The 14253-nt window shown below is 37.8% G+C and overlaps 1 protein-coding gene across 28 annotated transcripts in view; it reads left to right on the top strand.

Annotated features, from left to right (window-relative positions):
* The window catches only part of RABGAP1L (RAB GTPase activating protein 1 like), an 831104-nt gene that overhangs the window by 505892 nt on the left and 310959 nt on the right, over nt 1-14253 (top strand). For all 28 annotated transcript variants that reach the window (XR_010157113.1, XR_010157108.1, XR_010157115.1 and 25 more), the window contains one exon: nt 11594-11668. Coding sequence is in view for 22 of the 28 variants with exons in the window: in XM_054673497.1 (XP_054529472.1) it covers nt 11594-11668 (75 nt within the window). In the remaining 6 variants the exon portion in view is untranslated. The remainder of the gene's footprint in view (nt 1-11593; nt 11669-14253) is intronic.

The following is a 14253-nucleotide window of genomic DNA, read 5'->3' as shown; positions in this document are numbered from 1 at the left end:
TTTGGTAGTTTTTTAACTATCTGGCTTTTTGTTGATAGGAGACTTTTTATTACTGATTCAGTCGTCTCCTTACTCATCTACATGAAGAAATAGATGAGTAAGGAGACTGAATCAGTAATATTTCATCCTTGATCAGTTGCATATGTACACAGATTTATCCATTCTAAGTTATCTAATTCGTTGGCATATAATTGTTCATAATAATTTCTTATGATCCTTTAATTTCTATAGTATCAATTGTAATGTCTCCTTTTTTATCTCTAATTTTGAGTCTTCTCTCACTTTTTCTTAGTCTAGCTGTTTATTTTGTTTATGTTTTCAAATGAACAACTCATTCCATTGATTTTTTTTTTCCTTTCTTTCTTTCTTTTTTTTTTTTTTTTTTGATATGGAGTCTCCCTTTGTCACCCAGGCTGGAGTGCAGTGGCTCAATCTCTGCTCAGTGCAACCTCTGCCTCCCGGGTTCAAGCGATTCTCCTGCCTCAGCCTCCTGAGTAGCTGGGATTACAGGTTTTTGTTTGTTTGTTTTGTTTTGTTTTTACTTTTCATTCCATTTATTTTTGGTCTGATCTTTATTTTCTTTCTTCTACTAATTTTGGGCTGAGTTTGTCTTTGTTTTTCTAATTCTTTGAGATCTAAGATTAGGTTTTTTATTTGCAACCTGTCTTCTTTGTAGGCATTTATTGCTGTAACTTTCCCTCTCAAACTGCTTTTGCTGCATCCCATAGGTTTTGGTATGTTGTATTTTCATTTTCATTTTTCTCAAAAAAATTTTAAATTTTATTTATAATTTTTTCATTGACTTATTGATTGTTCAGGAGCATGCTGTTTAATTTCCATGTACTTGTGAATTTTTAAACGTTCCTCCTGTTACTGATTTCTAGTTTTATACTACGGTTGGAGATTTACAGTTTTAAGGAATCCTGCACTTAGACATCTTTCATGGGAAAGGGGGAGCCTTGAGAATATACTTATCATTCATGTAACATGCTTTGTCATGAACAAATCTCAGAGTTCCTAGTTCATGGAAAAGGAACATACAGGCTACTGTATTCAGGAATATTCCAAATAGGGATAGGATTCGAACTTTTCCATAATTTCTTTCCTTTTTTCTTTCTGTATTCTCTCTTTATCCTACTTCCAACCCCTAATACATACACACATAAGAGTGTATGAGGGTTCCCTTTCCTCCACATCCATGAGCTCACATACACCCATGAGCTCTAGATAAAAGTACAAATTAAGCAATCAAATATAACTATATAAATCAAAGAAAATTAAATAAGTAAAAGGATACTAATTGATCTTTCAAGATTAGGCAGAGGTCTGGAAACTGATGATAATGAAGAAAAGGTCATTTCACATCCATTAGATAACGATTCCCATGATCTAATTTTTCTCTCATTTGAACAGAGAGTGATATTAGCAGAAAAAGTTAAAGGAGAACAATGGACCATAATATGATTTTTTTTTAGACTGAGTGATTGCCTTTCTATTTACTAAAAGATCTGAAAGAGTTTACAAAATTAAAACTCATGTAAAAATAGATAAACACAGTGACCAAGATGCTATCAGGTACCTGAGATGAGCTATTTTCTACAGTTGAGTAACGAATTTGATTATTAATTTCTGCTAATGAAAGCAAAAAGAAAATGCTAAATTACATATTTCTCTTCTTAATGCATTCTTTTTAAAAAATAAGGTCACATTTTTTTTTATTTTTCAGGCATAGAATTGGAAAAACATAACCAGAGATACATGGTTATACTAGGTATGGGAATTTGGAGTAATATGGTAGACAGTTACCTCATTGTGCTTTTATAAAAGATGCATATGTGGTACCTAAATCAAAATTCTTATATGGACTGGGGTTCTAGAGTTGAGCATGCTGAAGTCTGAAAGGCTGAATATGTAATGTCAAATGCTAACTCAGTAAAGATAGTTCTGTGGAATATGGTACTTTGCTACCTCATTATTTAGCTTCACACAGAGATAATATTTAAAGAATGTAGAAGTATTTGTCATCAATAAATCCCATAGTATGTCTTCCTCAAGGAAAATGAGCAAAGGATGACTTTTACTGCATATAAATTATACCTCCATAAACATGATTTGTAATAAAATAAATTGTTTTTGAGTGTTCAGAGTTTTTTTTTTCTTTTTTTAAAATTATTATTATACTTTAAGTTTTAGGGTACATGTGCACAATGTGCAGGTTAGTTACATATGTATACATGTGCCATGCTGGTGTGCTGCACCCATTAACTCGTCATTTAGCATTAGGTATATCTCCTAATGCTATCCCTCCCCCCTCCCCCCACCCCACAACAGTCCCCAGAGTGTGATATTCCCCTTCCTGTGTCCATGTGTTCTCATTGTTCAATTCCCATCTATGAGTGGAACATGCGGTGTTTGGTTTTTTGTCCTTGCGATAGTTTACTGAGAATGATGATTTCCAATTTCATCCATGTCCCTACAAAGGACATGAACTCATCATTTTTTATGGCTGCATAGTATTCCATGGTGTATATGTGCCACATTTTCTTAATCCAGTCTATCATTATTGGACATTTGGGTTGGTTCCAAGTCTTTGCTATTGTGAATAGTGCCGCAATAAACATATGTGTGCACGTGTCTTTATAGCAGCATGATTTATAGTCCCTTGGGTATATACCCAGTAATGGGATGGCTGGGTCAAATGGTATTTCTAGTTCTAGATCCCTGAGGAATCGCCACACTGACTTCCACAATGGTTGAACTAGTTTACAGTCCCACCAACAGTGTAAAAGTGTTCCTATTTCTCCACATCCTCTCCAGCACCTGTTGTTTCCTAACTTTTTAATGATCGCCATTGTAACTGGTTTGAGATGATATCTCATTGTGGTTTTGATTTGCATTTCTCTGATGGCCAATGATGATGAGCATGTTTTCATGTGTCTGTTGGCTGCATAAATGTCTTCTTTTGAGAAGTGTCTGTTCATGTCCTTCACCCACTTTTTGATGGGGTTGTTTTTTTCTTGTAAATTTGTTTGAGTTCATTGTAGATTCTGGATATTAGCCCTTTGTCAGATGAGTAGGTTGCGAAAATTTTCTCCCATTTTGTAGGTTGCCTGTTCACTCTGATGGTAGTTTCTTTTGCTGTGCAGAAGCTCTTTAGTTTAATTAGATCCCATTTGTCAATTTTGGCTTTTGTTGCCATTGCTTTTGGTGTTTTAGACATGAAGTCTTTGCCCATGCCTATGACCTGAATGGTAATGCCTAGGTTTTCTTCTAGGGTTTTTATGGTTTTAGGTCTAACGTTTAAGTCTTTAATCCATCTTGAATTAATTTTTGTATAAGGTGTAAGGAAGGGATCCAGTTTCAGCTTTCTGCATATGGCTAACCAGTTTTCCCAACACCATTTATTAAATAGGGAATCCTTTCCCCATTGCTTGTTTTTCTCAGATTTGTCAAAGATCAGATAGTTGTAGATATGTGGCGTTATTTCTGAGGGCTCTGTTCTGTTCCATTGGTCTATATCTCTGTTTTGGTACCCGTACCATGCTGTTTTGGTTACTGTAGCCTTGTAGTATAGTTTGAAGTCAGGTAGCGTGATGCCTCCAGCTTTGTTCTTTTGGCCTAGGATTGACTTTGCGATGCGGGCTCTTTTTTGGTTCCGTATGAACTTTAAAGTAGTTTTTTCCAATTCTGTGAAGAAAGTCATTGGTAGCTTGATTGGGATGGCATTGAATCTATGAATTACCTTGGGTTTTTAATAGCTGAAAGACTGCATTGCCATTACCTAGTTCTTAGATGTCATGGAATCTATGTGATTCAGGCCACGTGCTGAATTATAACCCAAACATAGTGGTACTTAAAAGCCCCTGTAGCTCTCATGCTTCTCCTAATAGAAGCTTTTGGCTGAAACAAGAAACGTTTTTGAAAGAAGCATATTGTCATTATCCTTTTGTGAAATTTTAATAGCCAGATTTGTATTCTTATTCATATGTAACAAAAACCTTGCTAGCACAGTGGTGATAACAGAGGTACCTGCAGGTAAAACTGAGGGTTTTTTTTTTTTTTGAAGTAAAAGAAAGAAAAAGCAGCTTTGAAGCAGGTACTTACACAAATACTACCTTGATTTACCACATATCTGTAATGGATGGCCTGGGAGTAGTGACTGCAGCCTGAAAAGTAATTTAGGGCATGGGGTATTAACTGATGACCTTATCCATAAAATATTTTAGTTATCCTGTGGAAGTTCTGATTTTAGTTGACAAAACAGAAGCTTCTATAGACCTGTATATTGTTGAGACTACATATATTATTCTAAGAAGGCTTTTTAATAGATTTGCTGAGTGTAGTTGATGAAGATGGCCCTTTTAAATATTAGGGAATTCATACTAGATTTACTGTTTCAGTTTTTTCATTACAGATTTTGAGAGGCTTCTCCTGGTAGTAAAAAGTCAGATGAAACTGTTACTGTAGAATTCACTAGGTTACTGATTCAGTTTGTGAGTATTAGAAAATGTTCTTCCATAGAGATTTTAAATAGTTTTTGTGACAAAGCAAAAACAAAGCAAACTGAAGTTCTCCCTGGATTGAAGCAGCCGATCAAATATTTTAACGTTTGGAGTTTCAACTTCTAAGTGAAAAGATTCCTGATTTTAAAATATAAAAGGATTATTTGAGAAGCACGTACTTTGTGTATGAATGAAGAAATGTATCTATTTTCCAATGAAAGTTTACATTTTGGTGACTGCTTCTACTGAAGTGATAGCATGGTCAGTAGTATTCCCACATCTTTGGATACTGTTAGCTTCAGCCATCATATGGTTTGATTAATTGAACTGGTGGTAATAGATTAATAGATATGGTGGTATCTATACTAATCTGGTTTTCTTTTTTATGTTACATAAAATAGAATTTTTCCTTCCTTCCTTCCTCTTTCCTCTCATAATTTGAACAGATACTGGATTCAAAAAATTTATGATAGCTTAAACCCCAGGGATATCATTTTCTAAAGGAGTCATCTGTAGATGGTTTATGTTAAAGTTGGACAAATGGATAGAACATCAAGATTTTAATATTTGTTTCCACATTTGTCCCACTTACGGCATAAGTATCAGGGAAGTGGCCAGATGGGGTGGCTCATGCCTGTAATCCAAGCACTCTGGATGGCTGAGGCAGAAGGAACACTTGAATTCAGGAATTTGAGACCAGTCTAGGCAACATAGTGAGACCCCATGTCTACCAAGAAAAAAAAAAAAAAAAAAATTATCCGCGCATGGTGGCATGTGCCTGTAGCCCCAGCTATTTGGGAGGCTAAGGTGGGAGAATCTTTTGAGCCTGGGAGGTGGAGGCTTCAGTGAGCCGACAGAGGGAGACCTGTCTCAAAACAAACAAACAAGAATCAGGGAAGATACATATTCATTTGCTTTTAGAACTTATAATAAACCATTGATAACAACTCAAGGATTAATTAGGCCTAACATTTGAGCGTATGTATAGCATAACACCTCTGTTACAAATTACTGGAGGCATTTGTGAATTATCTAGTTAATTTCATCTGAAGAAAGAGACCTAAAAAGGAAGCTGGGGTAGACCTGCTTTTGCCATGTACCCCACTTCATTTCTTATGGCTAAGGTTGTTGCCACAGTGGTCCTAGTTTCGAACCTTTGCCTTGGTAGCATAACCCCAAATTTTTCTGAGGCTATAGCCTTGGAGTTGGAATTGCCTAGATCTTCACAGAAACTATTGTGCTGAACTCTATTGGGTTGACAGAGAGCTGGGTATATACCACCCCACTGACCTATCATATTTGGGGATGATGACAGTTGGCAAGGATTGGCACCATTATCGGTATCTTTAAAAGGTATCAAGAAATTACTGGCAAGTTTATAGCTTTAAATGCCTATATTAGAAAAGAAGATAGATCTAAGTTTCTATCTTAACAAGCTAGAAAATGAAGAGCAAATTAAAACCTAGGTAAATAGATGGAAATAAATAATAAAGAACAGAAATAAATGAAATAGAAAATGTATTTAAAAAAGAAAAAGATAAAACCAAAAGCCAGATCTTTGAAAAGATTAATAAAATTAATAAATCCTTACCAAGACTAATCAAGGAAAAGAGAAAATATAAGTTTAAACTTTTATGTATGAAAGAGGATAAATCATATACAGATATTAAAAAGTCAATTAGGGACTATTATGAATGAATTTATGTCAGTAACCTTAACGATTTACATACAAAAGAGCATTTTTTGAAAAACACAAATTATTTAAATTGAAACAAAAAGAAAATGAAAATACGGATAGCTCTATTTCCACTAAAGAAATTTAATTCATAATAAAAACCTTTCCAAGGAGAATACTCTAGGCCCAGATGGTTGAAGAAGAATTAATACCAGTCTTACGCAAAACTCTTTCAGAAGCAGAGTGACAGAGAACACTGACACACTTGTTTTATAAGGCCAGCATAACCCTATACCAAAATGTGTCAGGCATTACCAAAGAAGTTACAGACCAATATTCCTCATAAAATATTCTCAAAAAACCCCTACAAAACAAAACAAAACAAAAAGAGTAACAAACTTAATACGGTAATATAAAGGATAATAACTCTTGACCCATATATACAAGGTTGGTCCAGCATTTGAAAATTGATATATTTTAACTACATTAACAGAATAAAGAGAAAGTAATATGATCATTATGTTACTGGTGGGTATTTGTTCTTAGAGTTCCCAAGATGGTGGCGGGCTGCTTCCAAGATGGTGGCAAGCCTCTTGTTCTCTGACCTGGGGTTCTTGGCCTCACGGCTTCCAAGGAATGGAATTTTGGGCCATGTGGTGAGTGTTATAGCTCTATTCAGCTCCATTAGAATGAACCCCAGGCACTTAGCCCGCACAGGAACAATGGCGAGCCTCTAGCCCAATTGGGAGCGGCAGTGGGCGCCACCTCACTGGATCAGGAGCACAGCAGACACCTGCCCTATCCGGAGGGATGGAAGTCAGCGGTGGGTGTGCTACAGTGGCAAACAGCAGTGGTGGATGGCAAGCGAAAGCTCAGCTTGAGCCCTAACAAACACAGACCAGAAGAGTGTGCAGTTGCAAGATTTAATAGAGTGAAAACAGAGCTCCCATGAAGTGGGAGGGGACCCAAAGGGGCTTTCCGTTGCCTGCTCGAATGCCTGGGTTTATATCCCGATCATTGTCCCTCCTCCTGTTCTCTCAGGCGATCGATGATTGGCTATTTCTTTACCTCCTGTTTTTGCCTAATTAGCATTTTAGTGAGCTCTCTTTACTACCTGATTGGTCGGGTGTGCGGGTGTGAGCTAAGCTGCAAGCCCCGTGTTTAAAGGTGGATGCAGTCACCTTCCCAGCTAGGCTTAGGGATTCTTAGTCAGCCTAGGAAATCCAGCTAGCGCTGTCTTTCAATTGCAATAGACGCTTGAAAGGCATTTTATAAATTCAGTACCCATAGAAGATAAAACATGCTCAGCAAAGTAAGAATAGAGAGAAACTTCTAAACCTAATGAAGGATATCTGTGGAAAATCTATAGCTAACATTATACTTCATGGTGAAAGACAATGTTTGACTTCTAAGATCTGGAAGAAGACAAAGATGTCCTTCCTCTTTCAGCACTTATATTCACCATTGTATTGGAATACATTGTAATATAGTACTAGAGTCAGTGCAGTAGGGCAAGAAAAGAAGGCATATGGCCAAAGGAAGTAAAACTAACATTCACAAACAACATGGTTATGCATGTACAAAATCCTAAGAAATAATAAATGGGGAGAGATATATCAGGTTCATGACTGTTAGACTCTATATTGTGAAGATATCATTCTCCAAATTTACTTATAGATTCAACACAATCCCAGTCAAAATCACGGTAGGCGTTTCTGGGAAGACAGTAAATTAATTCCTAAATTTATATGGAAATGCAAGGAATCTAGAATAAACTGTTTTGCAAAAGATCTAAGTTGTAGAACATAGACTTACCAGGTTTTAAAAACTTCTTATTTCAAAGTGGATTACAGACCTAAATGTAAATGCCAAAACAAAAAAACTTCTAAAGAAAACATGGGAAAAAATATTCATGACACAAAAACAGGGCATGTACAAACACAAATATGAACCATAAAAGACAAAAACTATTAAATTGAACTTTTTCAAAATTGAAACTTGCTCTTTGAAAAACAGCATTAAGAAAATGAAAATGCAAGCCATAGACTGGGAAAACATATTTGTAATATGCATGTCTGACAGTGGACTTGGCAATGGTCCCATTGTTTGTGTCCCCTCAAAATTCATATGTTGAAATCCTAACCACCAAGGTGATACTATTAAGAGATGGAGCCTTTGGTAGGTGATTGCATCATGAGGGCGGAGCCCTCATGAATTCGATTAGTGCTTTAATAAAAGAGGCCAGAAGGATCTTGTTTGCCCCTTGTGAGGAGACAATGAAAAGGCACAATTTCTGTGAACCAGGAAACTGACCCTCATCAGACTGAATTGGTTGGTGCCTTGATCTTGGATTTTGTAGCCTCCAAAACTGTGAGAAATAAACTTCTTTTGTTTATAAGCTAACTAGTCTGTGGTATTCTGGTTATAGCATCCAGAATGGACTCAGACAGAGTTGTATACAGAGCATATACAGAATGAAGAACTCGTAGGAACCAACAATAATGAGATGAACAACTCAATTAAACAATTGGGCAGGCTGTAATCCCAGCACTTTGGAAGGCTGAGGTGGGCGGATCACTTGAGCCTAGGAGCTCCAGACCTGGGCAACATGGCAAAACCCCATCCCTACTAAAAATGGAAAAAAACTTAGCTGGGTGTGGTGGGGCAGCCTGTAGTCCCAGCTACTCAGGAGGCTGAGGTGGGTCGATCGCTTCAGCCTGGGAGGCAGAGGCTGTAGTGATCATGCCACTGCACACCAGCCTGGGTGTCAGAGCCAGACCCTGCCTCCAAAAAAAACAAAAAACAAAAATCAGCAACACATAATTGGGCAGGAACTTGAACAGTCACAAAAGAATATGTATCAATTGTCTAAAAGTACATGAAAACATTTTCTATACCATTAGCCACCAGGGAAATGAAAGTCAAAACTACAGGAATTAATTAAAAGGAAAAAGACTGACAGTATCAAGTATTGACAAGGAAGTGAAGCAAGGGGTACTCTCATATGTTGCTGCTAGGGGTGTAATAATTGTATAACCACTTTGGGAAACAATTTGGCAATTTCTTATAAAGATAAACTTATATTTAACATTTGAAGTTTGAACCTCCATTCCTAGGTATTTATTCAAGGAAAATGAAAATCTGTATCCACAAACGCTGTGTATATATTTACAGCTCTATTCATACTAGCTGAAAGCTGGAAACAGAGGAATGAATAAACAGATCATGGTATATTCATACAGTATATATTCATGCTACTCAGCAATGAAAAGGAATGAACTACCGATGCACACAACAACATGAAAGAATCTCAGGAACGTTATGCTGAGTAAAAGAAGCTAGACACAAAAGACTACATATTATATGAGTACATTATTGTATGATTCCATCTATATGAATTTTTTTTAAATGCAAAACTAATATATTGTGATAAAATTCAGATCTGTGGTTGCCTGGAGTGGAGGTGTTTGACCAAAGAGAGGCATGGGGGAACATTCTGGAGTGATGGAAATATTTATAATGGCAGGGCTACATAAATGCCCCAGCTCAAGGAACTGTACAATTAAAATGTATGCCTTTCACTGAGTATAAACCATACATCAATAAAGTTTATGTTTTTGAGTAAAAGGGAGTTCCAGACTCTGTGCTCTGACAACTTTGGCACATGGGGAATACTACACTTACTCTCCATAGGTTAAGCCTTCCTAGTTATCTTTGATAAGCCTTGTCCTAGACAGAGACAATTTTTATACTGACAAAATCAAAATACATTCTATTAAATTAAATGGAAATCTCCTCACTAAAATGAAGTACAACACATAGATGGAATACATGGGATGAGATACATATCCTGGATTTCAGTAGTATTCTTTGAGAGTCTTTTAAAAATATATTTGGCAGGCCGGGCATGGTGGATTATGTCTGTAATCCTAGCACTTTGGGAGGCTGAGGTGAGAGGAACACCTGAGGTCAGCAGTTCAAGACCAGCCTGGCCAACATGGTGAAACCCTGTCTCTACTAAAACTATGAAAATTAGCTGGGTGTGGTGGTGGGCCCTTGTAATTGCAGCTACTCAGGGGGCTGAGGCAGGAAAATAGTTTGAACCTGGCATGCGGAGGTTGCAGTGAGCTGAGATCGTGCCATTGCACTCCAGCCTGGGAGACAAAGCAAAACTCTCTCTCTCTCTCTCTATACATACACATATATATATACACACACACACACACACACACACACATCACAACAACTAAATTTTTTAAAAAATTCTAATTCAGGGTTCAGTGACTGGACCATGAAGCCTATTTTTGTACTGCCCCAATGTAAGAATGGTTTTACATTTTAAAAAGTTGTTTAAAAAAAAAAAAAAAAGTCCTGTCCCTTAAGAAAAAACAAGCAACCAGTACTATAAGTGTTCCTCAAAGTCTACAATATTTACTATCCGAACTTTTACAGAAAAAGCTTTCTAACTCCTATTCTTTACCCTTTGATCTGCACACTCTACCTACTGTAACTGATTCAGCCTCAAAAACTAACATGTTGTCTTTTTGTTTGCATTAGAGAATCCTAGATGTTTGAAGTACTAATTAGTATACACTAAGCATACGGCCTTATTTCCTTTCCTCTGAAAACTAAGAGGGAATGTTAAGTTGAATGATATGATAGCTACTTTCCAAGGAATGCTGTATTTCTTACGAATTGGCCTCTTTGGCTGTACTCCAGATGGCCTGGTTAGAATGACGTTAAAGCTGTGGAATAGCCAAAGCACTTGAAATATCAGTTATGTATGTAGCATGAGGCTGTCAGCCATTTTGCAAAAAGCATGGGGCAATGCTAAATATTTCTGGTTTGCCCCAGTGGTATAGATTGGAGAACCATTTTTACTCTTCAGCCTTCATGGAAAATGGCAGGGTAGTTTAAAAGGTCTTTGAGAAGTTTTGGAGGTTCTAAAGGGTTTTTTTTTTTTTTTTTTTTTTGGCATGGGGTTGTCAGAATAGCGGATCTGCACTTCTGTCTCAGCAATATCAAGATTTCCCCCTTTTAGTGCATTTGAACCCACACTTCAACCTTAGAATCTTCTTACTCTCTCCCACCCTTTGCCTCTGCCTCCTGTGGCCTCATACAGCTGATCTCAAACCATAATAGATCTTTTAATATTAACTTAGGTCCTCTGAGCATCTCTTTATTTCAAAATTTTAAAGATGAACCTGGGATAAAGGGACATAGAGCTGCTTTAGGAAATACACAGCCTCTTTGGGGATCTCACTGTGCTAGTGGTATACAGATTCAAGTTGAAAGACCAGTGGAATTGTGGTTGACAGCCCAGGGACAGGAACAAGCAGGAGCCTGGTATGAGCTAACATTTAAGTTAAAATCTGTGACTATTTACGATATTTCTTTCTTTTCATCTTTTCTCTAGGCCTACTCTGTGTATGATGAAGACATTGGGTACTGTCAAGGGCAGTCTTTTCTTGCTGCTGTATTACTGCTGCATGTAAGTAATGGTCCGTGTGATAAATAGCACAGTGCTGCCAAGTTTATTTTACTTTCTACTGGCTTTGTTCTTCCTTCTTATTTCCCATTTATCTGATGGAGATTACATATGGCATATCTTTTTTAAAATGTACGTTAGGTGATAAAGTAAGAGATATGATGTCAAAAATAGGACAGTTTCTCAATGGAATTAGTTTTGTTGGCTGGAAAAGGATAAATTGCTTATTTGGAGTTATTTTTAACTAGAATCCTCTGGAATTAAAGAAGTCGGTATAACTGCCCAAATATCAGGACCTGGACCATTAAGACCCACTATACTGTGACAAGGAAGTCCTTTATCATTTCTGTGATGTATTTTTATATATCCTCTTTCCTGTCAGTTACCTTCATTTGACAGATCATTTATTGAGCATCAATTTTCAGGTACTGGGCTAGGAAGTGGGGTTATAAAGATGAATCATTTATAATTTGTGTTCTCAAAGACTTCATAGTCCAGGATGGGGCACAGATAATGTAGGCATGAACTTATAATTTTTATTCTCTTTTATGTGTCTTTATTTTTCTGATGACAAAAATAATACATACTCATTAAATAACTTACAGTATGCTAAGTGAAAGTGATACACAGGTTAAGAGAATAGAGAGGAGAATTACCCAACCAAGCTCTGCCAGAACTTTCAGAAAAGACTTTCTGGAGGAGGTGGCAGCTTTGTCAAGACAGAAATGAGATTGGAGAAGGTGAGAGGGGAAAGGGAGGGGGTAAAGAATTATTGACAAAAGTCACAATATGAGAAAATGTATGGAAGTATGATAGGGCACAGCATACAAAGGGAACAATATGAAATCACAGTTTACTATAGCAATTGTACACGGGGAGTGGTGTGACGTAAAAATGGTAAGATGGGAAATTGTGAAGACTTTGTAATATGTCAAAAATGCAGGCTTTATTCTAGAGCTAATGAGGAACCGTTGGTCACTTTGGAGCAAGGGAATAATACAGTCATATGATCATTTTAGATAAATCTTTTCATACCTGTGTAAAGGGCAGAATTAAAGGAAACAGACAGCAGCAGAGAGACCAGGTAGAAAACATCAATATGGCCAGGCACAGTGGCTCACACATGTAATCCCAACACTTTGGGAGGTTGAGGCAGGAGGATCACTTGAGCCCAGGAATTTGAAACCAGCCTAGGCAATATAATGAGACACCATGTCTACCACACACACAAAAGGTATCTGGGTGTGGTGGTGAGCACCCGTAGTGGTGGTGAGCTACCTGGGAGGCTGAAGTGGGAGGATCACTTGAGCCTGGGAGGTCAAGGCTGCAGTAAGCCTTGATTGCACCACTGCAGTCCAGCTTGGGCAATAGAAGGAGACCCTGTCTCAAAAAAATAATAATAATAAAAAGGAAAAGAAAATGTCAGTTTAAATGAGAGATGTTGAGAACCCAGAGAAAAGCAGAATTAAGAAACATTCAGGGAGCAAAATTGTTAGGTTTTGTGGATGGATTGGCAAAGGAGCAGTCAAAGGTGACATATCTAGTTTCCTGGCTTTGGTGACTGGATGAATGTTGTATTTTGAGTTCAGATAGCAAATATATCTATGGAGATTGAATGAAGGAAAAAGTTTAGGAGTTGATGATGATGAGTTCTTTCTTTCTCTCTTTCTTTCTTTAGAGACAGAGTCTCACTCTGTCGCCCAGGCTGGAATGCAGTGGCAGAATCTCAGCTCACTGCAAGCTCCGCCTCCCCTGTTCACGCCATTCTCCTGCCTCAGCCTTCCCAGTAGCTGGGACTACAGGCTCCTGCCACCATGCCCGGCTAACTTTTTGTATATTTTAGTAGAGATGGGGTTTCACCATGTTAGCCAGGATGGTCTTGATCTTCTGACCTCGTGATCCACCTGCCTCAGCCTCCCAAAGTGCTGGGATTACAGGCGTGAGCCACCGCGCTGGCCTTTATTTATTTATTTATTTATTTAGGTGAAGTCTACCTCTGTCTTTCAGGCTGGAGTGCAGTGGCATGATCTCAGCTCTCTGCAACCTCCACCTCCTGGGTTCAAGTGATTCTCCTGCCTCAGCCTCCCAAGTAGCTGAGATTACAGGCATGCGCCACCACACCGGGCTAATTTTTGTATTTTAGTAGATGGGGTTTCACCATGTTAGCCAGGCTGGTCTCAAACTCCTGACCTCAAGTGTTCCATCTGCCTTGGCCTCCTAAAGTGCTGGGATTGTAGGCAGGAGCCGCTGCGCCCGTCCGATGATAAGTTTTGTTTCTAATTATTTGAGTTCAGGATATTCTTGGGACATCTAGGTGGAGATATATGTTCAGCAGCCAGTTGCATACTGGAGATTAATGCTGGAGGAGAAATGAAAGCTGAAGTCATGAGAGTACATCAGATCATCTAGAAGAATGAATAGAGTAAGAAGATTAAATCCCAGGAACAGCAAACATTTGAAGGCCTGATGCGGAAGTAAAATCCTTAAAGAAGTTCAGATTCTCAGTAGGGAGGAAGCAATGAATAGTGTCAAATGTAACGAGAGGCCCAAGAAGTTTAAAAGGACAGCATTGTTTTTTTGAGGTTTAG

The sequence above is a fragment of the Pan troglodytes genome, chromosome 1 (assembly GCF_028858775.2).
Source record: "Pan troglodytes isolate AG18354 chromosome 1, NHGRI_mPanTro3-v2.0_pri, whole genome shotgun sequence".
Taxonomy (NCBI): Eukaryota; Metazoa; Chordata; class Mammalia; order Primates; family Hominidae; genus Pan; species Pan troglodytes.
This window is presented reverse-complemented; position numbering and strand designations above follow the sequence as displayed.